The sequence below is a fragment of the Aspergillus nidulans genome, chromosome VIII (assembly GCF_000011425.1).
Source record: "Aspergillus nidulans FGSC A4 chromosome VIII".
Classification (NCBI taxonomy): Eukaryota; Fungi; Ascomycota; class Eurotiomycetes; order Eurotiales; family Aspergillaceae; genus Aspergillus; species Aspergillus nidulans.
Window position 1 is genome coordinate 1325711 of NC_066264.1, and position 26734 is coordinate 1352444.

At 52.0% G+C, this 26734-nt stretch overlaps 10 protein-coding genes across 10 annotated transcripts, besides 1 other annotated feature; 9 read left to right on the forward strand and 1 right to left on the reverse strand.

Moving 5' to 3' along the window:
• Positions 1–26734: part of a sequence feature (contig 1.16 792..451587(-1)) that runs on past both edges of the window.
• Positions 36–508, forward strand: ANIA_01149 (succinate dehydrogenase assembly factor 4; the record flags this gene model as incomplete). The annotated part of the gene is made up of 1 exon (XM_653661.2): positions 36–508. Exon 1 carries the CDS (start codon positions 80–82, stop codon positions 506–508), a length of 429 nt encoding a protein of 142 aa, XP_658753.1. The 5' UTR covers positions 36–79.
• Positions 1729–3958, forward strand: ANIA_01148 (endopolyphosphatase; the record flags this gene model as incomplete). Its single annotated transcript, XM_653660.2, has 2 exons — positions 1729–2112; positions 2172–3958. The coding sequence occupies exons 1-2, from the start codon at positions 1950–1952 to the stop codon at positions 3956–3958; spliced, it is 1950 nt and encodes a 649-aa protein (XP_658752.1). The 5' UTR covers positions 1729–1949.
• erg27 lies at positions 6670–7758 on the forward strand (the record flags this gene model as incomplete). Its single annotated transcript, XM_653659.1, has 1 exon — positions 6670–7758. The coding sequence occupies one exon, from the start codon at positions 6670–6672 to the stop codon at positions 7756–7758; it is 1089 nt and encodes a 362-aa protein (XP_658751.1).
• ANIA_10149 (uncharacterized protein) lies at positions 8422–10245 on the forward strand. Its single transcript, XM_050613207.1, has 2 exons — positions 8422–8930; positions 9025–10245. The coding sequence occupies exons 1-2, from the start codon at positions 8756–8758 to the stop codon at positions 9897–9899; spliced, it is 1050 nt and encodes a 349-aa protein (XP_050469040.1). The 5' UTR covers positions 8422–8755; the 3' UTR covers positions 9900–10245.
• ANIA_10155 (cation diffusion facilitator family transporter) lies at positions 10504–11928 on the forward strand (the record flags this gene model as incomplete). Its single annotated transcript, XM_050613208.1, has 3 exons — positions 10504–10830; positions 10990–11626; positions 11687–11928. The coding sequence occupies 3 exons, from the start codon at positions 10504–10506 to the stop codon at positions 11926–11928; spliced, it is 1206 nt and encodes a 401-aa protein (XP_050469041.1).
• ANIA_01145 (uncharacterized protein) lies at positions 12821–14678 on the forward strand (the record flags this gene model as incomplete). Its single annotated transcript, XM_653657.1, has 5 exons — positions 12821–12993; positions 13055–13636; positions 13705–13861; positions 13923–14258; positions 14325–14678. The coding sequence occupies 5 exons, from the start codon at positions 12821–12823 to the stop codon at positions 14676–14678; spliced, it is 1602 nt and encodes a 533-aa protein (XP_658749.1).
• ANIA_01144 (uncharacterized protein) lies at positions 14760–16911 on the reverse strand (the record flags this gene model as incomplete). Its single annotated transcript, XM_050613209.1, has 8 exons — positions 14760–15079; positions 15150–15231; positions 15304–15818; positions 16004–16144; positions 16192–16402; positions 16467–16582; positions 16690–16733; positions 16876–16911. The coding sequence occupies 8 exons, from the start codon at positions 16909–16911 to the stop codon at positions 14899–14901; spliced, it is 1326 nt and encodes a 441-aa protein (XP_050469042.1). The 3' UTR covers positions 14760–14898.
• On the forward strand, positions 18342–20564 carry ANIA_01143 (E3 ubiquitin-protein ligase; the record flags this gene model as incomplete). Its single annotated transcript, XM_653655.1, has 1 exon — positions 18342–20564. The coding sequence occupies one exon, from the start codon at positions 18342–18344 to the stop codon at positions 20562–20564; it is 2223 nt and encodes a 740-aa protein (XP_658747.1).
• ANIA_01142 (putative isoamyl alcohol oxidase) lies at positions 21888–23808 on the forward strand (the record flags this gene model as incomplete). Its single annotated transcript, XM_653654.1, has 3 exons — positions 21888–22085; positions 22139–22476; positions 22527–23808. 3 exons carry the CDS (start codon positions 21888–21890, stop codon positions 23806–23808), a joined length of 1818 nt encoding a protein of 605 aa, XP_658746.1.
• On the forward strand, positions 24538–25736 carry ANIA_10148 (uncharacterized protein). Its single transcript, XM_050613210.1, has 3 exons — positions 24538–24658; positions 24774–25306; positions 25371–25736. Exons 1-2 carry the CDS (start codon positions 24553–24555, stop codon positions 25295–25297), a joined length of 630 nt encoding a protein of 209 aa, XP_050469043.1. The 5' UTR covers positions 24538–24552; the 3' UTR covers positions 25298–25306; positions 25371–25736.

A 26734-nucleotide genomic window follows, 5' to 3' on the forward strand; every position in this document is an offset into this window, starting at 1 on the left:
CATCTTCAATATCTCTCGACTCTTTCATCTAACTACTCACTTGACGTTGTCAACACAAGCACACAATACTAAAGACAACATGGCTATTTCTGTCATCTCTCGCCGCGTCTTTCCTCGCGCCAACCGAGCCATCCCCACGCGCGCCCTCTTCTCAACCTCCCACGTCCGCCTATCGGACGCCTCCAAGCCCGCGTTTGCATTTCGTCCAGGCCCTGCGCCACCACGACTCCCCGAAGAAGAGCAAAAGATCTTTGAACAGCTTCAGAAACAATCCACCGGTGCCTTTAGCACGCCTAAGGTCAACCAATCGCCGAACTCAGAACCCGCGAGGGCTCAGGCAAGCAGTGACGGAGAGGAGCTTCATCCCGACGCGAAAGGTGGACTCAAGCCGGAATTTGAGGGCGAGAAGAACCCTAAGACTGGCGAGATTGGGGGGCCGAAGAATGAGCCGCTGCGATGGGGTGCTGGCGGAGACTGGAGTTATGGAGGTCGTGTTACGGACTTCTGATTGCATCGGGACGGGTGGTATTATGAGAGATGCGTCTGTACATTAGTGGCGTTGGGATCAATTCGATATTTTTCAAGACATATATGTGCAGTTGCGCTGTATAACTAGCCTTTGCTACTCAGGACGTATTTGTCCTCCGGGGTAGCGTGTATATAGATCCAAGAGCTCTAGGAGAATTGTTATTCTGGCGGCTTACTGCTCGAGATCTCTGCCTAATGGCAACTACCCTCCAAATATCAAGAACTTCAAAGTGATATGCACTACACAGCAAAACGTGCCAACTATTTGTTCACTCCAAATAAAGAAAAATCGCTAGCATATTCAAGTGCATTCTCAGTGATTATACCTGTGTCCTCTATTTTATGGTTTGCGAATAGTCATGACTATAAGCGTAATGTGCATGCGCGGCGTGACCATCTGAGCCACAGCCGCAAGTAGGTCCAGTATCCGGCTTCATCGTCAACACTGAGGGCGAGTATTCTATAAGGGCATTAAGCACTACAGTCTAGGATACCGCTGTGCATAGACGTCTTTACAAGCGGTGTCTGCAGGGAAGCTCCATATTGGTGACCTTGGCGGCGCAGTTGGACAGCCCTGATTCCAGCACTTTCTGCGGGGGATGTCCAACGTTCCCAAGACTGTCAAAAGTCCATGCATGAGGACTAAGACTGCCTTCTTGCAGGTCTTCCTACTGACCAGGACCAGAGGTACGTCCAGGCCCCGACCTGCGAGGACCGAGAAATTTCCATCACCAGACAGCCTCACACGGGCCGCGCCACCAATTGCGGAAGAGTGATCGTCCGGTGCCTTAATGGACACGCGGGTAGTGAAAATCTCGTGTTTCCGAAGCGAGACGTGGGAGGGCGTGGCTTAGTGGACTGTGACCAAAAGTGTTAGAAATGTGGCGGAAGAACCAGACTCCCATGAGACTCACAAGGTCCTCGACCAACAGCAATCAGCAGATATTCTTTGGGCGATCCAGTCCAAAGAACGGCGCACGTGGACCACCGACGAAAAAAGAGTGGGGAGTCGCCATCAAGAGATCGATTCCGGTACAAAGACATTTCACTAATTTAGGAGGGGAATCTGCTCGTCTGACCAGCACGATCTGAAGTCAAGACTTGCAATCTCAGTCTGAGCGTGAAGACGCTCAGTATAAAGGCGAAGGAGAAAGCAACCGACGTTGGACCGCGTAAGGCTGGATCATCCCTGGGGCTAGCGGACGCTTTCCCTGATCGGGCCCTTGTTCGAGGATTTAGTCCTGGTCACTGACGTAGGCCCGCCCCCAATATTTTTTTCCCTTGCTGGCACGATCTCGAGTGTTCCACTTCATATCTATCTCCTGACTACCTATGTCTGGCCTTTCACCTTTAAATGCTTGATTCTTCTTAATATTCGACACTTGGCCCGCTTTGACGGAGCCCGAAACGCCTAAAAAAAAATGATACCACTGCCTCTAGTCGCGGTTCTTTACGGCCTAGGACTTGTTGTCGGCGCGTCGGCCGTGCCGGTGTCAGAACAACAGGTTCTGGGGAATCACGATAGTCAGCCATATCAGTCTGAGACCTCGAGGCAACTTTCCGGACGATTCCTTCATGTGACAGGTATTGCTTGCAGTCATTCTTTCCTTTCCATTGACAGGCCTCAGGCTGACCGCCTCCAGATTTCCATCTAGATACACACTACCGAAAAGGAACGTCAGAGGAGACTCTATGTCACCGAGATTCGGGCTCCGCTGGTCGTCTGGGGGCAGAGGGGTCTGATTGCGACTCCCCGCAGGCTCTGATTGACGAAACATTCCGGTGGATCGAGAAGAACCTGAAAGGCAAAATAGATTTTGTGCTCTGGACTGGCGACTCTGCTCGACATGACAACGATGAGAAAATCCCTCGGACAGCCAGCGAGATAATCGATTTGAATAAGGCTTTGGCGGCCAAGTTTATTGAAGTCTTTGAAGACTCGGGTGCTGCTCGCGGTCTTTCTATCCCGGTCATCCCTACGATTGGCAACAACGATATCATGCCACACAACATCTTCAGAGAAGCCCCGAATCGATGGACAAGGAAGTTTACGGAAGTCTGGTCCGAGTTCATTCCTGAGGCCCAGCGACACACTTTTGAGGAAGGCGGGTGGTTTTCGGCCGAGTTGATCCCCAACAAGCTTGCCGCTCTCAGCCTCAACACCATGTACTTCTATGAGTCCAACTCTGCTGTCGACGGCTGTGCGATGCCGTCGGAGCCGGGGTTTGAGCATATGGAGTGGCTTCGTGTGCAACTGGAGATTCTACGACAGCGCGGTATGAAGGCGATACTCATCGGGCATGTGCCCCCGGCTAGATCGGGTAGCAAGCGGAGTTGGGATGAAAGCTGCTGGCAAAAGTACACCCTGTTCATGAATCGGTTCCGCGACGTCGTCGTGGGCAGTGTTTACGGCCATATGAACGTCGACCACTTCATGTTGCAAGACAGCCATGATGTGGACATCGTCGCGGCCAGCGAAGACTCGTCAAGTGACCCCGGCTTCAGCGTGCAGTCTCGCACAGACTACCTTGCGAGCTTGAGGGAGGAATGGGATTCTATGCCGTCCCCGCCCGGTGGCGACTCTTCCGATATCCTCTTATCTGACGACTGGAACCTGGATGCCCTCGGCAAAAAGGAACGGCGGTTCCTGAAGAAGATTGGTGGCCCATACGCAGAGCGATACAGCGTCTCGCTGGTTTCTCCCAGCGTTGTGCCCAACTACTTCCCGACTCTGAGAGTTGTCGAGTACAACACCACGGGCCTGGAGGGTGTCAAGTTATGGGCCGACACTGCGTATACTGACGACTCGTTTGAGTCGCTTGACTGGGCTGAAGTGAAGCGCAACTCTTTAGACCATGTCGACAACGTCGACAATGCTGACCAACAGGGGAAAAAGAAGAAGAAGAAACATAAGAAAAAGAAGAAGCCGAACTTCAAGATCCCTGATCAGCCGTCTAGAACCGACCTCCCTGGTCCTGCGTATTCAAACCAGCCACTTACATGGCTTAGATACGCCCAGTATTATGCCAACCTTACCGACATCTACGAGACGGCAGCCGCTCCCGAAACCCAGGAAGAGGGCTCTCCTGCCGTCAAAGCCAAGAACAAACCAATCAACATCGACATATACCAAATCGAATATGATACTAGAGACGATGGCATATACAGCATGAAAGACCTAACCGTGCGCAGTTACTTCCAACTTGCCAAGCGGATTGCGAGCAAGAATCCACGCGCGGACAACTTCACCAGCGATTCTGATGCCGACGACGATGACGAAAATAAATCACCAGATACTACAAATATAAATTATACGAAACCGAAGAATAAGACGAAGAAACCGCGCATAAACCGCTTGTGGAGGACATTCCTGGACAGAGCATTTGTTAGCTTTTTGGGTGATGACGAACTTGACGACATTCAGATCTAGATACGGCATTGCATTATGATTTTGTAACAGTGTATTTCCTGGCTTTGGCGTGGCCTTGATCTAGTTAGCGGGTTCTATTAGATCTTGATTATGCATTGCCTTTCCCTTGGGTTGATAGTATGTTCAGACCTATGTTTCACCAGATCGATCGTAGGTAGTCTTCACCTCACCGCTATCTCACGAGTCGCAACTGGGAGGAGATTGGAGGCGACAGAGGTCGATTCTAGTGGCCGTCGCCTCGCGAGTTTTCGTGCCAACTCTTGAAGAGAGGATACCGAGGGCGCCCGCTCCAGTTAGGCTCGACGGCTGGGGCTTGTGCTTGGCCTGGGATACGAGTCCTCAGTAGAGCATCAGTTCGTAACGGGACGGCTCGGCGAGAATGGTCTGGTCGGCGCTGTTTCCTCGACGCTCCATCCTCAATTCCTATCCAGCCAGAGACATTCGCAGACCTCTCATCGGATCCAAGAATTCTATTTTTATTTTTATTTTTATTTTTGGGGGGCAAGACCGTATATTCGCTTTGAAGGGCACTGGAGGCAGGTCCCATCAGTGTGTTGAGCTCGAAGCTGCTAATATCGAATTCCCTCGCGAAGAAACGGTTATATGCCAAACCCACTTCGCCTCTTAGTTACTAAAATTAAAACTAATACAGTAACTTATGAAAATAAATTGATGTGGAATTAACCCACATTGGCTGAGCCTCAGTCCCGTGTCTGCTGCAATTCGAGCTAAAATGCTCGATGGCTTCACGCTGGCCGTCAGAGCGAGGCTTTGTCTCTCGTTGTCTTCCCGTCTCATCCCCAACTGAAACTCATGGCTGCGTTTGCAAGTCAACCAGTCTTCTGGGATCATGGCGCCTTTGTCAGTCAAGATGGCGGTGACATGATTTGCTGTTTATCCCCGATGCCACGCTGGCAACCGCTGCCAACTGTCAGTCTTACCTACTCTGACTAGGTCCAGCTCCGCCTGATGCTCGCCAGGCGAAACTCGAATCTCGAGTCTCGGCTTGTCTCGCCTCGCTCCAGGCTAAAGAAGAAGCGCGCGGGTTAAGGTTGCCCTCCACATGAACGGTGCGGTCAGGCACAGCGTTCTGCGTCTCGCTTTCATGGCCGCTGTGGCATTATTCGTGCCGTCCGGCGCCCTGGGTCTTCCGATTGAAGTTAAGCCGGCCCACTCGAACTGGGCCATCGCTGGTTAGCCGCTGCAAGGTCAGGCAAGTTCTGCAGTTGGACTCTGACACGTATCGAACTAGACGGTCGATGCGTTGTCCGTCACCCGTCCCATGCTATGTCTGCCATTGCCACTTTCTGAGAGATGTTGGAGATGACGATATGAGATCTCTGAGATTCTAGTGACGCCTTGGTCCTTTCATTCGCGCCCGATGCGTATGAATCCGGGGGAAAGAAGCCTCATTAGATATCTTGCCATCTATAGGCCGGTATGCGATCTCGTGGATCTACAACGATTCAATTTCAACGTCACCGCGCTCCGCATCGCTCGAGCTGCCCAAGCTAGCCAGGATCTTCTATTGCGGCAGAGGATTCTCGCTTGCTCTCTGATTGCCTCTTGCTTTTGCGCCTTGATTTCTGACTACGGAATCCACTTTTCATCCATTGTGGCTGATATCCTTCCTTTTTCTTGGGCCCAACTGCTTTCACCGGCTGCCTGTCCTCCTGAGCCCGGTTCTTTAAACCCCCTGACTCGTCTATTGCCATCTTAACCCTTCTGCTCTTGCCAGGTAGCAATTACCGTCAATTGCCAGCTCACTGCTGGCAAAGAACAGGCGACCATTTCGCCTCGCCGCCTTGGAGTCTCACAATGAATCGACGCTTTCTTCGACTCTTCAATCACAAACTGTGCTTCTCCTCCCTCGCTACTGTGTTCTCTCCGACACTGCAGTCCCTGGAGAACTAAAATTTGCCTCTTATCTCATCCTAGATCGTGCTCAGTGCCAATCGATCGACGATAGCCGAGTACATCTAACCCTTTCACCAGGGCCCGAATTGGACGCACCCTAAGATTACTGGGAAGCACTTACCATATTTGAGACAAGCTTTCTTTTTTTTTTTTTTTTTACCTCTTTTTTCTGTCGCAATTTCCGCTTTTTTGGTGTTCCGCTTGCGGTCTGCGCCGTACAACATATCCCTCGCAGTTTGGGAGGCTCAATTGTTTTGTTTTGCTGTAATATATCGTTTGGGGTTTGAGGGAGGTGTTCACTTCGCAGCCTTCCCGTCTACCGATATCAGTGGAGAGGCAGTCCGAGTCAGAATCTACGAAGGGTGCAAGCTAAAGGCAAGGAATACGCGCCACGGTATGCGGATGTGACCTTGTCATCCACGAAGTACTCACTCCAAGTCAAGCATAAGCGCATTGAACCTGCTCTTACTTGTTTCTAAGCGTTGGACACGAGCATGGAAAGCTATATGATTTAGATCCAGATTGTCCCTGTTTATCGACTCTTAGAGGTAAGCCACACCTGCTCTTTTTGGCACACTGTGCTATCCAGATACGCAAGCTGGGAGGCGCTGTATTGCAAAGATTGTATATCACCTATCCTGAAACTCAGCAAGACCACTTTCCGTCAAATTCGTGATTGCAGCGTACCGCTGAGGCGCACTGCCTTTTGCGTCCCATCATGTCGAACTGGAAACAGAAGACGCTAATGCTCTAGCGGTTACATCCAGGGAGTGCCAGCATCCCCAGACTTTTGGATGGCTTCAGCTGAGGTGGACCAGAAGGCCTTAGGCAATTTTGCCGCAGTGACGGGCCATGAGAACCCATTCCTATCAGCCATGTTATATAAGCTATTAGGGTTGTCGGTTATGCTATCAAACAAACTACTTCGCGCGCGACGACTACGGCGACTGGATCCGACACGTGAAACCAAATCCCTCCAGCTGTATTATCACATTATATGGCTTTCGCGCGAAGGCCTGCTGATTCTCGAAGAATTCGTCCTCCCACTGGTGGAAGGTTTCGTGGAACTGAAGATCCTAGCATATAAACTCAGGGCATCATTCTACCATATATTCGTCTTGTTCCATAATCAGCCCGCCGTCCACTCTCCCGGAATTGGCAGCCTCTCCAGCACCGCAACTATCTCCAATGAGGCGGCGGAAACTGAACGGTCGCCAAAAGGCCAGAATTCCAGGTTATCGTTTCAGCCAGAGCCCGAGGTTATATCCGTGCCCAATCGGCCGCCGGAAGTCGCAGAGGATTCTTCACGAGGGTACTTGAAAGTACCACAGGCCCCTCCTGGATTGGCACCAGTTCAAACACCCCGGCCGCTCTCGTCCTTTCTCCTACCTGCCATCGACTATACCCCTACCGCCACTGCATGTTTCAACCATGCCGCCCTTCTCGCCGAACGATTCCTCCCCGGCTCCCACCCTCTTCGCCTTTCCGTCAAGCTCGAATACGCCGCGTATCTCTACGACTGCTTACACGATGTCAGTGCCAGCCGTAAGCTGGCAAAACAGGCGATTGCAGACGTGTATAACGCCCAAGAAGGCATGGACGATGAAAGTTTCGAGGACGCTGCTGAAATCGTGGGACTGCTCGGCAAGATGGTCAAGCGATCTGCCAAAGGGAGCAGTCGTGGTGGAAGCACGACTCGAAGCGTGACTCCAAGGGCCGAGAGCTCGCGCAGTGAGGGAAATCGAACACCCACTGCTAGGAAGACGTCCCCAAGAACGGCGGCGACTACACCTATGCCACCATCCCCGAGGACGGCAAAGACCCCACGGGGCGGCTACTCACCGGCTGCTATGCCCAACCCGACTATGTTGAATCCGATTTGATGCGTAATGCCGGTTATGAGTTATGTGTATTTTAATGAGCAATGTTGCGACAGTTTATGGTACCACAGGCCACGAAATCTCGAGGAGCAGTTTGACTTCCTGTGTATTTTGTTATGTTCAGATTTATATACCTTTCCTGCGCTCTCTGACATCTTTCGACTCCGTCTATGTACCAATGCATTAGGGTTGGCTCTTGTTTCCTACGTGACCTATGTAGCTTTAAGCGGAATTTTTGAGGCAGTCATGTGGAGGCCTTATGGCTCAGGCCACCAGTCCCGTCCAGGGAATTTGTGAATTTGGCGGCTGCTTGTCCGGCTTGAACTGCTGTTTATCGGCGAATCAGCCAATAATCTAGCTTGTCTGCTCGAGGACTCGTAATTCGCTTTCTTGGCAGATGCAAGCTGCACCAGCGGGCTTATCGTCCGGTTGCATCTCGAAGCTGGAGTTACCCAGGCTCTCCTAAGGTTGACGTCAGTCACCTTCCACCCTGAGTCTGCAAGCAATCTCTGCCAATCGCCCTCCTCCGATCTCTAGGGTTCCAGGGTTCTCGTTGCCAGTGCGATAGGCAGCATCCATTTGGCCATTCATATCTAGAGCTCTCTTCCCTGCAGTGCGTCTCCCCCACTACCTTGATCCGCATCACGACTGTTTATCGATCGTGGCCGGGCTGTTTTGTTTTGCACCCCGATCGACCCGACCGATCGACCGACCGTGGCCGACCGACTGCGACCGATCCTGACTGGGAATTTTGATTTGACTCGCGTTAGCCAAACAACCATCAATCTGTGTTCCAAGCGAAGAGAAAAAGTGCTGGATTACCACAGGAAAAACAACTGCAAGAAGAGGAGGACTCAAAAGGCACACCACGCTCAAACGGTCTGGACATTGTGCTACCCGGCAATGAAGTTGCTTGTCCTGGAAGCTTCCCAAGCAAGTAGGATAATCACCGCGAATTGAGGCCCTCGCAGGAGGCTTCAACTCTGAGCGAGCGAGGATCATGCGGTTGGGGCTGCAGAAACCCGGTGCTGTCCCGTTTCTCGCCCTGCTTATTTTCTCCCTGCTCAGCCTGGTGCCGACGCTTGCGAAGGAATGGAATTTTTACGGGTACAGCTACAGCGCTCATTTTACGTATCTTGGTCTTCCCCGCGGTGACATTCACGGACACAGTCGATGTATGTATAGAATCTGACAGATCTATTACCCCTTGCCTAAGCATTCGGCTAGCTCCTCGTGAGTGGAAGGGTTCCGTGCTGACCGGTTTGGCAGATTCCTCCCCCCGCGTCAAGAATGCTTCTAGTACGGTTGATTCCAGATCGCGGTCGGCTGTGACCGGCAGCCACTGCAGGCCATGGTTTTTTGGCGACTTTTATTGGTCCTGTAGTGACAATGAACGCGATGCTCGGCCGCATCAGTCGGCGGCACATACGCCTCCGCGGAGTCTGTTTGAGGCTGGTATCGAGGCTGGAAATGATCCCCTCACTTACTCGGCGACTAAAGGGCCGTCAAGCATAACGCGAGGGGTGAGCGCTTTCAAGGAGTTCATCAGGCGCTGGGATGATCAGCAGATGTCTCGACCGCTGCCGCCGCGGCATAATCACGTCGATGATACTACTGCACACTCTACGCTGACTCTCGCCAATACGTCCGTAACTCCGGTGTCCTCGAAAATTTTGCAGCATCAGCCTACGCCGGAAAAGCTGTCCGATGGGGCGCCAGCGAAACGTTTCAACGATGATTCTTGGCCATCCAGGGTGCCCGCTTTGGTACGTGAGACATGGCAGCAGGTCTGCAATTCCGGAGCACGTTTCTTGGGCATCTGGACGACTCGATCGCCAGTCCATAACCCGAATGAAAATCTGATACCCAAATATCCCGCCCCGCACACAAGCGATGAGCAGAGACACCTGGAGCTCTTCGAAGAACTGGATCGTGCCTCGACTAAAGAGTCACTGAGCACGAATCTAGATCAGCCAGGCCAAACCCCACGGCAGATAGATTCGCAACGGACCCTATCGCCCAATTCACTTGAGATGACTACTGGCCAGTCCAAGTATGCCGGGTTCCGACGCGACTCAGACCATATTTGTGGGAGCTCGATGGCAATTGTGGTCGCTCTTATGGTCGGGATCATGTGGTTCTAATACCGCTTTGACTTCAAGGGTTCACTTCCGCGACGAACACGACATTTGTGGTCGCTTTATCGTGCCCGCATTCCGAAAGCCATGTGCTTGGCCGCTACAAATACTTGTGCATGACTCATGACGATCCAGTTGTAGACGGGATGGCACCGCACACAAACAGGACTAACTTCATGTCGAATATAGTACTTGTCACCCCTTAATTCCTAGGCAGGCGTTCCTTTCCGCAGTGGTGTTCTTGCTGGTTTTGCGTGGGTAGTTGACGGGCTGATGCTTATACACCATGTGGCCTAAGAGCCGCTCTTAATGCTAATGAAGCTTGATGATGCATATAATACTAATTCTGTCGGTCCTCTTCTTTTTTTTCTTTTTTTTTCTTTTTTTTTCTTCTCGAGTACTTCGTAGGCCTGTAACATAGCCTTGCCGTTACCGGAGCAGAGTCTACCTGTGGCCCTGCCAAGCATCCTAGATCTGATAAGATAGATCCACGTGATGGTCCCTTGAAAATGTGCCAAAGGCTCATGAAACAGCGACCTTCCTCCTTCAACTGATGAAACACTAATTCTATGCTCTAGCTAGAGATCAGCTAGCTCTCTTACAATACGCCATGGAAGACAGCCATTTCCGGCACAGCGCCTCGCACCACCCCTCCCCGTTCCAATCTAGCCTACACCGTGACCACAACCTCACCGAAGGCACGACCACCGCCCTAGAAGAGCCAACCGCCCAACACCGCTCCAGCTACGATATTGACGAGGAGGGTCAGCCTCCCCGATACACGGAAGAGAATGATCCCTATCAGCTAGCGTCGAAACTCAAATCTGATGCGGAAATTCAGGCACTACACCCGCTAGCCAACACCTCGCGCAAGCGCCATGGGCATACCACGACGGCAACCCCACAGCCAGCACGCTCCTCCTCTGCGCTTTCCACGGTCCCAACGCTAAGCAGTTTCAAGACTTCCATGGCAAGAAAGGAACTGCAGGGCTTCTACCTGACGCAGAATGAGAATATTGAGCGAATGCTCAAACCAGTTGAAGAGCATGTTCGGGACGCGAGAGAGTTGAACACGAACAACCAGCTGAAGTACAAGATTGCGATCTATGGCAGTTTCGCGGCGAACGTGGCGCTTTCTATCCTGCAGCTGTATGGTGCTATTGCGTCATCATCGCTTTCGCTATTCACAACCATGGCGGACTCGGTCTTCGATCCTCTATCGAACCTGACGCTCCTGCTGTGCAATAAGACGGTCAACCGCGTTGACCCCCGCAAGTTCCCTGCGGGAAAAGCCCGTATCGAGACGGCTGGCAATATCTGCTTCTGCTTCCTCATGACGGCAGTCTCGCTCTTGCTCATTGCCTTCTCAATCCGCGACCTCGTCGGTGGCTCGGACAGCGAAACGGGCGACTTCCATCTCCCGTCCGTCATTGCCGTAGTTGTCGCCTTCTGCACCAAGTTCTCCCTCTTTTTGTACTGCTTCGCGCTGCGCAACCAGGTTTCCCAGATCCGCATTCTGTGGGAAGACCACCGCAACGACCTCTTAATTAACGGCTTCGGTATTCTCACCTCTGTCGGCGGTAGCAAGCTCCGCTGGTGGATAGACCCAATGGGCGCTATCATCCTCTCCGTATTGATCAGCGGTCTCTGGCTTCACACCGCGTATCATGAGTTCCAGCTTTTGATTGGTATCACGGCGGATACGAAAATGCAGCAGTTAATCACTTATATCTGTATGTCTCGTTAACTTTTTGTCACTTGATGATAAATGGTGGTGATGCTAACATATACAGCAATGACTCACTCACCACTCATTACTGCTATCGACACTGTCCGCGCGTACACTTCGGGACCCCGTCTAGTTGTCGAGGTCGATATTGTCATGGACCCGTCAGACTCCTTGCGCGCCACCCACGATGTTGCCGAGGAGCTGCAGACAAAACTCGAGTCCTTGCCTGATGTTGAGCGGGCTTATGTCCACGTTGACTATGAGACGACGCATAAGCCGGAGCACTTCCTAAAAAAGGAGCTCTAAGTCCGACGTTTAGACACTAGAGACCCTTTCTGCACACGTACCAAATGACTCCTTCAGGCTATATATATGAACGACTTGGGATCCGAAGCGGCAAATTCACAATCAGCGGAGTATATAGAATCTGGCCGGTGGATTGATCATCTGTGCACGGTTATGCACTTTTCTGAGACATACCTACCTACCGAGTTGATACCAAGGCCAATGCTTACCTGCTGTTGACTTAAGGCATTCATTACTGTCGCCATTTCTGCTCCAAGACTCTTAATGTTCCCAATGCTTTTCACCGCCAATATAGACCGCTAGTCAAGCGGATGCGAGTAGACTCCCCGTCTAGACTCTGAAACATGAGTTGAATCGAGACATAATTGCAGGTAAGCGATAGTCCCCCTTGCGTAAGTATTGGCCTGAAAGGTATTGCTGTCTGGAAACTGAAGGTTGAAACTGAGCACTGCTTCAATTCTAAGTCCTTTAGGTTGAACTCACTGCAGGTTCTTCAACCCTCTGAAGCTTCAACACGAGGCTTGGAAGAATAGTATATGATTTATGGGCCCTGGACAAACTGCCGAATTATCCAGGCGAGACCGCATCAGAATTCTCTGAAGGTTCCATACTTATGCAGCTGAAAACCTTATTGAACCGCCAGCGCGAGCAGCAGCATGATCTACAGCTGTACGCATGCATGGAGAATCTCACGGCATGCAACTGGAATGAACGTGAGAGATCCACGATTATGGCCATGGCGGACTGTTGCCCTCTAACATTTCGGATTTCGAGTCGCCTGGAATCTGGAACATATTTGTGTCATTCCCTCCGTTTAATCACTCCCGCTGTAGCGGCTCTATATGACCGTTTTGTTACTGCCTCGCCTCGAAAAAAGGAAAAAAAGCGCACGATGCCATCCCCATACTTCTCCAATACGATAACAGAATGCCTCTTCGTCCTAACCGTCACATTTGCTTTTGCCCAGTCGACCATCTTCTCCGGTATGGCGACCGTGATGACCGATACGATCGGTAGGGACCTCCAGATGAACGGGCAGGTTGTTTGGATCACGTCTGCTTGCCTGTACGTCCTTATCGCCTTCATCTCCACAATATCATTATCCCATACTGATGTAGGGTGGAAGATTAACGAGCGGTGCCTTCGTCCTCCCCTTCGGCACCCTCGCCGACACAATCGGACGTAAGAACATGGCGCTAGCAGCCATGGTCTGCACAACGCTCGCCGTCTTTGCAGCGGGATGGGCCCCTGATGGACCGTCCCTGATCGTCTTCACGGCGCTGATCGGTCTGTTCAGTGCAGCTGCTGTTTCACCCGCTGTGGGACAGCTGGGTGCTGTGTATAGCGAGCCTTCAAAGAGAAGGAACCGGGCGTTTGCGTGCTTCAGTGCTGGGAATCCGCTGGGGTTTGTGGTTGGGACATTTGTTGCCGGGGTTGTACTTGAGATTTCAGGCACCACTGCCTCCCCAGAAGCGACTGGGAATGGGAGTGGATGGAGAGTGTGCTTTTGGGTATTCTGTGTGTTCTGCGCGGGATTTGCGGGCCTCGTTGCGTTTACAGTGCCGAGCGATGTGAAGATTGGAACTCGCCCTGCTGCTGCTGGGAGTCAGGGGGTAGGAGTGTCCGGGTGGGAGGCGCTGAAGAGGTTTGATCTTCTGGGGGCGTTGCTCGTTACCGCGGGGGTGTCGTTGGTGTCGGCTGGATTGACGTGCGTCTTCTACCTCCCTTCTTCCTGTCATTTCTCTGAGGGGGATGTGATGCTGATTATGGGTACAGCCTCACTGACGTAGCCCCCAAAGGCTGGGCTACGCCCTATGTGATCGTCATGCTGGTTCTAGGAGTTGTCCTCCTAGCCGCCTTCATTTTTTGGCAATCAGTCTACAAATTTCCCTTGATGCCGTTGTATATCTGGAAAGACCGGAATTTTTCTCTCGTACTTCAGCCTTCCCTACCCTCCAAGTCAAACCATTCCAGCTAATACCTCAAATAAATAGGTAATAATCCTCCTCGCTACCGGCAACGCCGCATTCACGGCTTCCTCCTTCTGGCTCTGCCTATATTTGCAACGCGTGAAGTCTCTCAGCTCCCTCTGGATCGCGATCTACCTCCTCCCGCAGAACATCAACGGGCTCCTTGTGAACTTCGTCTGTAGTCTCATCCTACATCGCGTCTCGCATAGGGTGCTTATGGGCGTTGGTGCGATCTCGTACCTAGGCAGCTTCTTGCTACTAGCCCTGCTGCAGGAGATCAGACTCTACTACTGGGCGTTTGTATTTCCCGCACTTTTGCTGGCGGTCGTTGGCGCCGATTTGCAGTTTAATGTGGCGAATGTATGCTCCCTTAAATCTGCACTGCTTGTTTCAGTATGCTAATAATAAATGTTAATGGGCGTGTAGAGTTACGTGATGTCCTCTCTGCCACGCGAACAACAGTCTCTCGCTGGTGGGATCCTGAGCGCAGTCAACAGGCTACTCTCGAATATCACGCTGAGTATATCGACGGCTGTATACTATGCCGGGAGTCAGAAGCAGACTACACGAGGTGATGACACTGGGCTAGGCGGGTATAAAGCGGCCTTTTGGATGTTGGTCGGCATTGCAGGGGTGAATTTGCTCCTTGTACCGTTTCTGAAAATCGAGAGGATTTCCGAGGCTGGGACACTGGATGTGACGGATAGGGAGCCTTTGACAGAAAAAGAAATCGAAAAGGAGAGGAACGAGAGGACGGTGTCGGCGGAATCCGTGGTGTAACTGTATCTATATCATCCTCTGAATACATATACCAGTTTGGGTACCGAAGCTGGCGGGTACAAGGATTCACCCACCGATATAACGAAGACTATCCGAGCCTAAATTGCCTCCGGAAAACCATTACATACATTCATGTGCAAAGAATTGATAATTCCGACAAGCCCTATACAAAGGAACCAACCAACCCCCAAATCCATACCCAGACTTAGCAGCGAAATTCTCACCAAAAGGGCTCTGCATCGGCCTGACACGTACTATTCGGGGGAGGCAACTGCCCACTCAGCAGATAATCCCGGATCCGTCGCGCGAAGCAGATCGATAATCTGAGAAACGCAGTATGTCCGACTGAGTGTTGGATGAGAACTGCGGAGCCGGGAAAAACGGAGGACATCTTATTGGCACTGAGCAGAATTAACAGAGTTCGGAGGAGAGTGTATTCAGGATACTGTTTTTGATCAAGGACGTACGTACCCTCTCTTTGGAGCGACGGGGTCAACTTCGGTGGTCACGAAGAGGATTCGACTTGCTGTTTGTCGGCTGTCGAGAATTGTGTCTGATCAAACAGGGTTAGAGAACCTTGAGATAATCGCCAGGGAAGTTCTCTTAGGTCAATATCCAGGCTTACCTTTGAGCTTCTTCGTTTCTGGCGGTGACACTTCAAAAGCTCTGCAAGCGACACCATTAGCGTTATTTGGCCAGACCTCGCCGAAGAACTCGCTTTGCGACGTTAGGACATCCACATAGTCCTCAAACTGGCTAATGCTCCTGAACCGCTTTTCACCGGCACCGTCCACACATTTTTTCAGAGTGTCGACGTCCCTTGTCGCCGTGCTCGGGGCATAGTTGCACGGGCTTGCAGGGATGGTGCCGCCGGTCACTGCGATGGCGTAGGCAGTCGTATTGCTCTGTTCTAGGCCAGCCAGGATAGCTGCGAGTTTGGGTAATCTCTCGGCCGGTATGTACATGGCTTGAAAGATGAACTGAGATCGGAATAGGTTGCTAGCATTGGTAAAAGACAGGTAGTAACGCTCGGTGGAAAAGGAATAGGGTTGTATTTCAGGTTTTGCAAGAGGGCGTCGAGTTGGGATCTGATGTCGTGTACAGACGGGCCCCAGAATGCGTAGCGTTCCTTTCCCCCAGCTTGAAAACATGACTCGATGAATGAATGGAGTGCCTTGTCTGCGTCGTAGAGATTGGACCTTCACCCGAGGCTGTAGTAGTCTTCCGCATCTACGACTCCGTCCAGAACCATCCTCTCGACTCGGTCAGGGAAGAGATGCGCAAATGTCGCTCCAAGCATAGTCCCATAGCTCACACCGTATTACCAGAGCTTTGCCTGTTCGTTGTCGCTCTCATTCTTCGCCGGTCTTTGCTTCTGTTCGGCCTCGACGAATGAAAGCATGTCGCGCGCCACGGCCGGCGTGCTCACAAACGCTGCAGAGCCATTCAAGCCACCGACAATGGAACTACAGACCTCGCCAAATATCTCTGCGGCCGCAAACTGCCTGCCTACCGCGGTGGAAGAGGCATTGTAGATTTCCGGGAAGTAGAGCTCTCAAACTGCGCTCGTCCTTCTGGGTTTCCAGGCCAGCAGTCCACACTCGGACCGCTAAGACCAACCCCGCGTGGGTCAAAGCCGACGATGTTATGCTGGCCTTGCAGAAGACCCGCCAATGCTAGGCCTTGCGAGAAGATGGATTCGATACCTGAGCCCCTGGGCCCGCCTAGTATTCTTGGGCTAGTAGGGAGCTGGACCACGGCCTCTTAGAAAAGCAAATATCTACGTACCTGGGTTGATAAGCAGACTGCGGGTGTTGCTTGTTGCATTAGTAGCGGAAAGCTTGAGGAAGGCGACGGCCGTGACTCCCCGGGAGGGATCCCAGTAATCAAGCGGGACTTCTAACCTGGCGCATGTGTAGTTCTGAAAGCACGGGACCTCAGTTAAGATCGGGGGATGGAGGCAGCTGTGATAGCGAGTCAGAATGTGAGTGCCGTAAACTTGTTTGCAGACCGTACGGAGCTCCAGTCATCCAGTGTAATGTTGAGGTGCGCACTCTGTACACCAGAGCAGAATAGTACTACTGCAAGAGCAACGGCCTTGGTTATGTTCGCGAGAGCGTAATGAGTAATGTGCAGACCATGGCATGGCATTACATCTTGCGAGGGTGTTGGTCAAACTTATCAGTCTGCTGCTTACACCCGGAGGCTTAGTAGATATGACGATCGCAGTCATTTGTCTCACCCATGGAATGCTGATGCCTAGATGATGACTAGAAGTTGTCAGTATCACGATCCTATAATCTTTGGCGCCACAACAAGCTTTTCAGACAATGTATCTAGCTGGACTTCCGCCTGTGGCCTCCCCCCTTGGTGTATACAACTGGACATATCCGCAACGGCTCAGTCAAGCTAAGCCCAACTGGTTCCTTTCTGATATTTGGAGTATTATTGAAGAAGCTTGCCGGCTGATAGGGCTGCCCAGGGTCTATAGCCCGAGCATGGTGGAGTTGGACCCAGGGCTTCATGTTTCTCGGAGTATCATCATGGATAAAGCTAAGATGGCCTCGCTGGAAACCATGCTACAGTCCACCATGATCAATGAGGTCTCACAGGCCCGTTAGTTTCATAAGCCGACAAACTCCACGTCTCCGATGTCACCACTGTGATATTCACGCAGTCGCTGATCCCTGACATTTAGTGAAGGGCCACATTTCTCATGCAATGGATGGTACTGCGCCCAAGTTATCGATTATCCCAATGCGCAATACAAGTACCTTAACAGGGTTTGTCTGTCACTCAGACGTCATCATTCTCAAGCTGGGGTTCGCTTGGCCAGGGCAATGTCCTACGAGCTGACCGGCGTTGAGATGGCCACAAAATGCTCACGTCAAGAAAAACAAATTTCTTCCAGCTCTGGAGAAGGTCATTTTCGATAACTGCTGGCCGTATGGCATAGAGCCACCCTATAGCTTTTTGATCCGATACATAGTCTCCCTCGACAAATCGCAGTTTTTCACGCAGCAGAAGACTTGCCGGGGCAAACAGCATCATGTCGATCCTGGAGGGAGTGTCTTCCTTGTCGAGCTGGCGAACCAGCAGAGCGATACTGTCAATGGATTTGTGTAGTTCATGCGCACTTTACGCCACTACTCGTACTATCGTCGTGCCAGCGTTGGTTCAAACAAAGCGTAAAGACGCTGCAGTCCTCTCGGGCATGTCCTTTCGGATGAAATAGCCATTGCGAAAAGTCATAGAATGGTCGGCATAGTTGCTGAATGATTTGCACAACCGATGTAAAGACCGATTTTAGCTGCCTTGCTGCCAATAGGAAAAATATATATAGCGGCAGTGCGTGCTTGGACCAGGAATCGCCTCCCAGCACGACTTATCTGCACTTCTTGCAGCTGCCAAGATATAGGTTCGTTAAGAAAAGCACGACTATGATGGCTCCTGAAGTAGAAGACCAAGAATCCAGGAAAGTGGTGACATTGAAGAGGATGTGGTGTCCGATCAGGTGACGCCGTTCCGGCTGCCTGCCAAACAAACAACGTAAGCTGACCAGACTCTCACCACGTCTCTCCTTATGTCTCCTGTCCTCTTCATCTATTCCACTTGTTATTTTCCCGGCGACATGTAGCATCTCTTCTGTCACTCAAATGCAACATGGTGCTCTCCTTATCAGTGCCCAGCTTCTCCCGCTCCAGCACAACCACTCCCCCGCTTCGATCAAGAAATGCCAGTACCAGCTACTCCGCAACGCTCAGCGAGGCCCTTCGCAATAACCCATTTGGCAGCTCATCCTCTCGCACGCGGCCGTCCCTAGCAGCTTTCGAAGACCAGAAGCGGGAGCAGGAAGAACTTAATGCCGCGCTTGAAACACTCGTCCAAATCTTCCCTGACGTCAAGATCGAAGTCTTCCGCGAGCTGCTTGTTCGATTCGATGGCAATAGTAGGCTACCTGTCTGCGTCGAGCAGCTCCTGCGTCATAAAGAGAAATGGGTGGCAGGGCGATGGAACGTTCCGTCAGCGTCAGGACCGGAAAATGCACCGGCGGCCGCGGGGGCTGATTCCGAGACGCCCGGATCGTTGGTGCCCCCCGACGAGCGGTTCCGGACGGAGGATTACAGGGCTGCCGTGAGGGGTGTTCTGGTTAAGGAATTCAGCGGGCTGAGTCGGAGTACCGTGGATGCGGTGCTGGCGGAGGTGAATTTCTGCTATCTTCGTGCTCGGCCTGTTTTGCAAGACCTTTCGCGGAAGACTTGGCGGGCAACATTCCAAAACATGCTTCCTTCGTTCAGGCGCAGGAAGGACAAAGATGACAGCCATCCTCTCATCCTGTGGCAACGTCAGGCGGACGGTGAACCAGTTCCCCGGCTCAAGGAAACCGGATGTGAGGAGCTGGATCGCGAGCTACATGAATCATTGGTAGCGCCGGTGCTTCGAGCGCGACAAGAGGAGCGAGAACGGGCGGACATGGAATTGGCTGAAGCATTGAATGAAAAGGAAGCCGAGGCGGCTAATGCGTTGTACGAGTGCGAGTGCTGCTTCACAGATGCCACGTTTGAGCAGATAGCGATCTGCTCCGACGGCATGCACTTCATTTGCTTCAACTGCATCCGACATACTGTTCACCAAGCACTCTTTGGCCAGGGCTGGGCTTCGTCTGTTGATGTTGAAAGGTCGACATTGAAGTGTTTGGCGCCGTCTCCCAGTGAACCCTGCAAAGGTATCCTCAGTGCCGATCTAGTCAAACGTGCTATACTTCTCGACAAGGCTGGCCTGGAGACGTACTCCAAGTTTGAATCAAGGCTTGCATCCGATGCCCTTCTCAGGTCCCAATTCAAACTCATCCGCTGTCCTTTTTGTTCCTACGCCGAGGTTGATCCCGTTTATCATCCCCCCGCAAACGGTGTTAATTGGCGCTTCCGCAGGGACGGACTTATCTCTACTCTTTTAATGATTTTCTTATTTCTGGACGCAATACCCTTTCTTCTTGTGATCGCAGGGATAATCTATTTAATAGACCCTACCGCCCTTCCTACAATTCTCAACAACTCTCTACTAAACCTGCGCCTCAAAGTCCGCATGAAGAAATTTACCTGCGCGAATACAAAGTGCCGACGGACCAGCTGCATCACCTGTCAAAAGCCGTGGCGTGACCCGCACGTCTGCCATGAACCTTTGCTTCTGGACCTCCGAGCCACCGTCGAGGCCGCCCGCACTGCCGCAGTGAAGCGCACCTGTCCCCGCTGCGGCCTTTCCTTCGTCAAGTCCTCCGGCTGTAACAAACTGACCTGTACCTGCGGCTATTCAATGTGCTACCTCTGCCGGAAAGCTCTTGGGCCACCACTAAAAACCCGCGACCGCCGACGACCTCTACGCCAAGAAAACATCAACCCCATGGGCATCGGCGAAGCTCACGAGCCCAACCTCGATCCCCAACCAGACCAGGATGAGGACGAAGACGAAGAAGAAAACGAAGGCTACCGCCATTTCTGCGAACACTTCCGCGCTAACCCGGGCTCCCGCTGCACAGCGTGCAACAAATGCGAGCTCTACCAAGATGAAGACGAAGAAGCCGTTGCGCGACGAGCAGGCGAGAAAGCCGAGTACGAGTGGCGCATTCGACACCAAATGGCTGCTGCTGGTGGCGCCACGTCCGCGTCTACACCTGCTGTTGCGGGTATCCCTTCTGTCAATGTAAACCACGACCTATCTGTCAGCACCGCGAGAGGCGCACGATATACGACGATGTTTTTACGACCGCGCGGCAAGAGTTTTTGGTACTGGCTTGATGGGATGTGGCAGTCTGGACAATGGAAGGTTGAGGGGCAGGCTCTTGTGGATTGGATTTTAGAGAGGGTTATTGTTATTCAGGATATTTGACACTTGGTTCCCATCCCGTCTTCTCCTTCTAAAACTGAATTCTTTTAAACTTACCAGCCTACTTTGGAATACCGTCATGGCAAGCATGCATTGCATTGCACGGTCGAATTTGAGCCTTTGAGTCAAGATTGGACAGCGATTGGTTATCATACAGGCTTTGGCGTTCTGGTTTAGGGCATAGCTTAACTTAGCGTTGCTAGGCTACACGATGTTATGAGACATGAATACATTCTTTACTCTGTGACATATCGTGATCCCATTCGTTATGGACTGCTTTGCTTCTGCAGACATTCTGCCTTCCGTTAACCATGGCATGAAGAGCTGCGCAAACCGCCGTCTAACCCCGGTCCGGAGAGAATGTCCACCACACCACGTACTGCTTAAGGTGCCATATTTTAGACGCCCAAGAGTACTATCTCGCACCTACAACCTAGGCCGCAAGAGTTGACATGGACGTGAGCTCTTACTATGGAAGGTACGGACGCCCATACCTCGCCTCGCCTCCCACGTCGAGAACCAACAAGCCTCGCCTTGCCACGGGCTTCACGAAGAGTGTGCAATCTACTCAGTCAGCCGGTAATTGGACAGCTGTCCTTTCATAATCTTGATCCGGTTCTGCAGCTTTCAGCCCGTGCATAGTTCCAAAGATTCATGGGGCTGGACCGGGAGCAGCGGCGGGGATAGAGCCAGATTAAGTAGATTAGCCGTGTGAGATCTTCAGGAACTGGAGATTGGACTGTAGTCATCAGTTTACTACTCAGGGCTCTTGGTTAGGGTCGGCACAGGGCAGGGTGTGGTTTAGAATCCACATTCACAGCGCCGTCGAATTCTAGGGTTTCGGGACCAAAAGCACGGACCGCCATATACTTGATCAGCTGGGTTCTTAACATACTGAAGACCAATGTTGTCAAGGAGCTTTACTTAATAAATGCTAGGCTGAAACACGACGTGGTCTGTAGATCCAAAATCTCGGTTTAGATATATGAGAGACCGATCCCATAGTGTAGCAACCCAACGTATGCTCGTAGTTATGACGCAGTGACACCCAATTTTTTGGCTGTAATGCCCACATCTTCACGTTCCATCAGAACCAACCTGGGAAGTTGTTCGTACTCCGTAGGGGAAAGCCGATGAGCGCTTCTAATGCTATGTCACCAATCATATGACCTTTTTGACCGAAGGTCCACAAGGGCACAGTCGTGCAAAGAAAAAGAAAATATGGGAGCTGAGGCCCGGATATAAAGAAGTCGGAAGCGGTTCCAATTGCAGCCAACCTTGGCAACTCGCGCGGTGACTGGCGAAATCGTATCGCAAGTTGCAACCATGGCGCTTACTCTGGGAGTACTGGCGCTCGCTGCTCTTGGGCCGCAGTCCGTAACTGCGGGGGTTGTTGGTCGCCGCTCCGTACTGTCAGTCAGCGATTCGGACTGGGATGCCTTCAATGCGAGCGTTTCGGGGCGGTTGCAAGTCGGCGTGCCGATGCTTGCGCCCTGCTACACGAACTACAACGGACAGCAACAGGTACGGTACAGTGTTAGACAGTGGCTTGAGTTGGCTGTGCTAACAACAAATAGGACGTTGATCCCGAAATGTGCGACACCCTGCAACAGAACCGCGCTGACCATCTGTTCGTGACGGACCAGTTTGGCGGCTATCAGGAATCGAATTGGGGCGGGTGCCAGAGGACCGGGGATAACTGTGCGATGATGCTTACGGTGCCGGATACCGTGACCCCTTTGTCGAGGCCCTGCATGCAGGGGAGTGTTCCGACGAGATATGTTGACGCGCAGAGTGTGGAGGATGTGCAGAAGACGCTGCAGTTTGCCGGCAATAACAACTTGCGGCTGGTTGTGAAGAATACTGGGCATGACTATACTGGGAGAAGCTCGGCTCCCGACTCACTTGCGCTTTGGTAGGTTTGTTTGCTAGTTTGTGCTTATCTCTCTTACGCTGACGGTACAGGACACATAACATGCAACCCCCTATCAACCTCATCAAAGCATTCGTTCCTGATCAATGCTCTGATGCAGCCGGAGATGTGATCACCGTCGGTGCCGGTCAGCAGTTCGGCGGGGTATACGATTGGGCGCATGCCAATGGGTATCGGGTCGTGGGTGGCACATATGCGGGTGTTGGAATGGCCGGTGGCTGGCTAGCCGGAGGAGGACATAGCATGTTGTCGCCAGAATTGGGACTCGGCGTCGACAACGTGCAGCAGATCAAGGCCGTTCTTCCAAATGGAGAGTACGTCACTGCGAACAGGTGTCAGAACCAGGATATTTTCTTCGCCCTACGCGGTGGTGGAGGCGGTACTTTCGGTGTCGTGACGGAAATCAGTTACTCCGTGCACCCCAGGAAGGACATGCAGTTTGCACGGATTGCCATTGCCGGTGATAATGACGATGTCGTTGCTGAGCTTATCTCGATTTTAGTAGAAAACGCCGACAAATGGGCATCCGAAGGCTGGGGAGGGTACGTTGTGATGCCCGTGGGCGCAACATCGACAATATCTTTAGGCACATCATTACTGAACTTCTCCGATGCCGAGGCCTCGTTGCAGCCTTTGATCGATCTTGCCAACAGAGAAACCGATGCAGGAAGAGTGGGCAACGCGAGTATCGCGACTGCGGATTACCATGACATCCTTCAAGGTACCATTGCCGCTACGGAAGATCAGATACTACCCAGCTCGGCCTGGACCATGGCTACTCGGCTCATTCCCAGAGAGCATTTCGTCGGCGACAACCAGCAGCAGCTCTCATCAGCTTTGCACGACATTTTCACAGCAGCGAAGGGGCAACTATTGCCCGCACAATCAACGCTAATGATATATGCGACAACGCCATATCTCTACTCTCAGACGATGCCGGAAGCCGACAAGGCTGGCGGCCCAGGGGCATCCTCGGTATCGCCGGCCTGGCGTAACGGCCTGTGGCATGTTCTCTTCACACGGCAGTTCGACGGCACAACTACCGAGCCCAGCGTAGTCCAGAATCTCTGGCAGACGACACATGATATCATTTATCCGCTGCGGGATCTCACTCCCAACGGCGGTGCATACCAGAATGAGGCCGATCCTTTCGAGCCCAACCCCATTGATTCATTCTGGGGACAGGAGAACTATGACAGGTTGCTTCAGATCAAAAATGACGTCGACCCTTTGAACCTGCTCACAGTTCACAACGGAGTCGGGTGGGATGAAACGGATGAAAGATACAGTTGCTATCCAGACGTTCAAGTATAAGCCATCGCATGTTGGCGGGTATTATTTGCATTATGATCGGACACGATAAATCCAATTCTGAATATACTTCATATTGCACCCGGCGAACAGCGATGCGGAAGGCGGGTCGTTTGGATTATCATAACGTCGGCCGCCGTAAGAACTGCTGTAGCACATGTAGCATAATAATCCACGAGTTGACTCTCATGGTGTTTTCTCGGCGTTGTCGACAAGCGTCTCAACCTCCTGCTCGGTCCACCGATGGAACAATTTCTTCGGGTCGGAGAGTGCCCCGGTGCCAGACTGCACGTGTAAGACTGGGACATCGAGTTCGTACACATCTTTCCATTCCTTATTGCCTGGAGCCATAATGTCAACCTCAGAGTAGTCGAAGGGCCGGCGCTTATGCAGCTGGGTCACGGTGTGTTTTGCGGTGTCGCAGAGTCCGCAGCCGGCACGGGTGAAGAGCGTGACGCGGGCTTGGAGTAGGCGTGCTGTAGGAAACATTGTATAAAGGACAATAGTTCGATTGTTCGGTTGATTGAAGTCGTTGTAACTGGCGTTGAGCTGAGAAGGTCGGAGAGAGGAAGCCGAATGGAACCTTCGAGCTTCCCCAGACTAAACCCCTTTGGGCTCTGACGAGATCAGCTCCTTCGAGAAGACTCCCCCACCTTTCACTTCTACGGCGCCCTCATTGTCCTCTTAAAATCCTCCCAATCGTCTTTCTGTCTCAGTTCGGTGAGATAGTAATATCCGCGAACCACAATGGCCACCAAGTGCGTACACAAAGGCTGTGGGAAGGTGTTCACCGACCCCGAGGAGCCCTGTGTGTATCATCCAGGCCCGCCAGTATTCCACGAAGGACAGAAAGGTAAGTAGACCTCCTCTATCGGTCCTTCTAATTTGATGTTGGGGATATGTTACTCGCAAGTACCCTCTGAGTTAGTGCCTCCGCAGCCATCGCTAATCTTACCTTTTTAATGTAGGCTGGAACTGCTGCAAGCCCCGCGTCCTCACCTTTGAGGAATTTATGGAAATCCCCCCCTGCACGACAGGAAAACACTCCGCCGTAGACGATACTCCTGCGCCGGCCCAAAAGAAGGATACGCCAGCCGAGTCACAGCCTCCTGTGGCTGCTCCGGTTCCTGTCAGAGATAGCGGGGTTCCCCGGCCTGTCGCACACTCGCCTGCTATCCCTCCTCCCTCGAATGCGCCTACGCCTGTTCCTGAAGAGCCTGAATCTGATGATCCCGAGCTTGCGATCCCTGAGAATGCTACCTGCCGGAGGAGGGGATGTGGCGGCACCTATAAACCCGACGTGTCGCGGGATGAGGAGCGATGCGTCTACCACCCCGGCCAGCCCGTTTTTCATGAAGGCAGCAAAGGCTGGTCATGCTGTAAACGGCGGGTTCTTGAGTTCGATGAGTTCTTGAAAATCGAGGGCCTGCGCGGAGAAGAAGAGGCATCTTTTTGTCGGGAAGGGCAAGCCTGCTGGCGAGGAGAAGGTTGAGAGCGTTAGGTATGTCTGATTTCTTCCCTTTACCCAGCCCACCGTTGGCGAGGGCTGACAAGGTGATTGTCAGAAACGACTTCTACCAGACGGCAACATCTGTCAACGTTTCGCTCTACTTAAAGAAGATCGACAAGGACAACGCCAAGGTCGAGTTCACGTCCACCGGCATCGCGCTGGACCTTCCGACTACGGATAATAAGCGGTACAAAGATAGCTACGAGCTGTTTGCGCCGATTGACCCGGAGAAATCCACGTTCAAGGTGCTCGGCACGAAGCTAGAGTTGATGCTCGTGAAGGGAGATGGAACGAGCTGGCCAGTGCTACGAAAGGATGATAGATGGACTGGGGAACGGATCCAGATTGGTAGCGCAGCAAGGGCTTAACTCGACTTCGATATCGGGTAGTAGATATGAATCACGATCATATTCATGTTTTGCTTAGCTCCAAATAAGCCGTGTAGGTAGTTTGTGTAGAGTAGATTCGTCGCACGACGCGCAACATTGGACACAGCCGTCAAATTTCGTCAATCGACTGGCATGGCATAGTCTAGAGATCTCCATCGCAAGAGAGTCCTAGCACAACTAAGTTTGCGGCAGCGTCTGCAGAGTCTGCGCGAAGTACTTGTTCCATTGTACCAGACAGATCAAGAACTTCTCTAGCAATCCAGCAGAAAACTCTTCAAGCTAGAAACTACAACCCATCCTACGAAGCCAGCAAATACCACCAAGGGCAAGCAAAATAGTGTCACGCCCCCTCCACAGCCAAAGCGCATGGGCACGCCGAAAGGCACACCTAGCCCAGCCATGAATTGTAAGGGAAAAAGAAGGGCGTGATGGTAAAAATTCCTCTCCAGAGCTGGGAACGGAAGAAAACCCACAAAGATTCCTAAGAAATCTCACAGGATAACCCTCAGCGAGCCGCACGTGGCGGAGCTCCGGTTTTAACGAATTTACATGATAAGTAAACCGCTACTGATGATGGAGAAGAAAAGAAAAGAATAGGAAAGGAGGAAGGATGGTGCAAACTTTTATATGACTAGCCAAGAGTGCCGCTAGGTTGAAAGCGGTTAGTGCTGGACTTAGTCTCGGAGTTTTTTAGGGTAGCCGGTGAAGTGAGGGCTAGGGGGAGGGCTTGGGAGCTCATGTGACTAAGGGTGGGGTTAGGCAGAAATCTCAGGCGGTCAGTGCTTAGGAGGGGAAATCACATGCAAAATGAATGGCTAGCTGCATGGGGTTAGATTGATACTGTAAGTTTGGCCCGTATTACTGGCTTTAGGCCTGATATAGTGAGCCCGATGGCCAAAAAAAAAAACCACAGACGCCAGGACAATTAGCGACTGACTTTAACCGATAACGATAATATTATAAGACTTACAGCCTCGGAGACATATTCTGGAAGCAAGGACTAAGTTCTCACCCGCGGAATTGCTGCGGG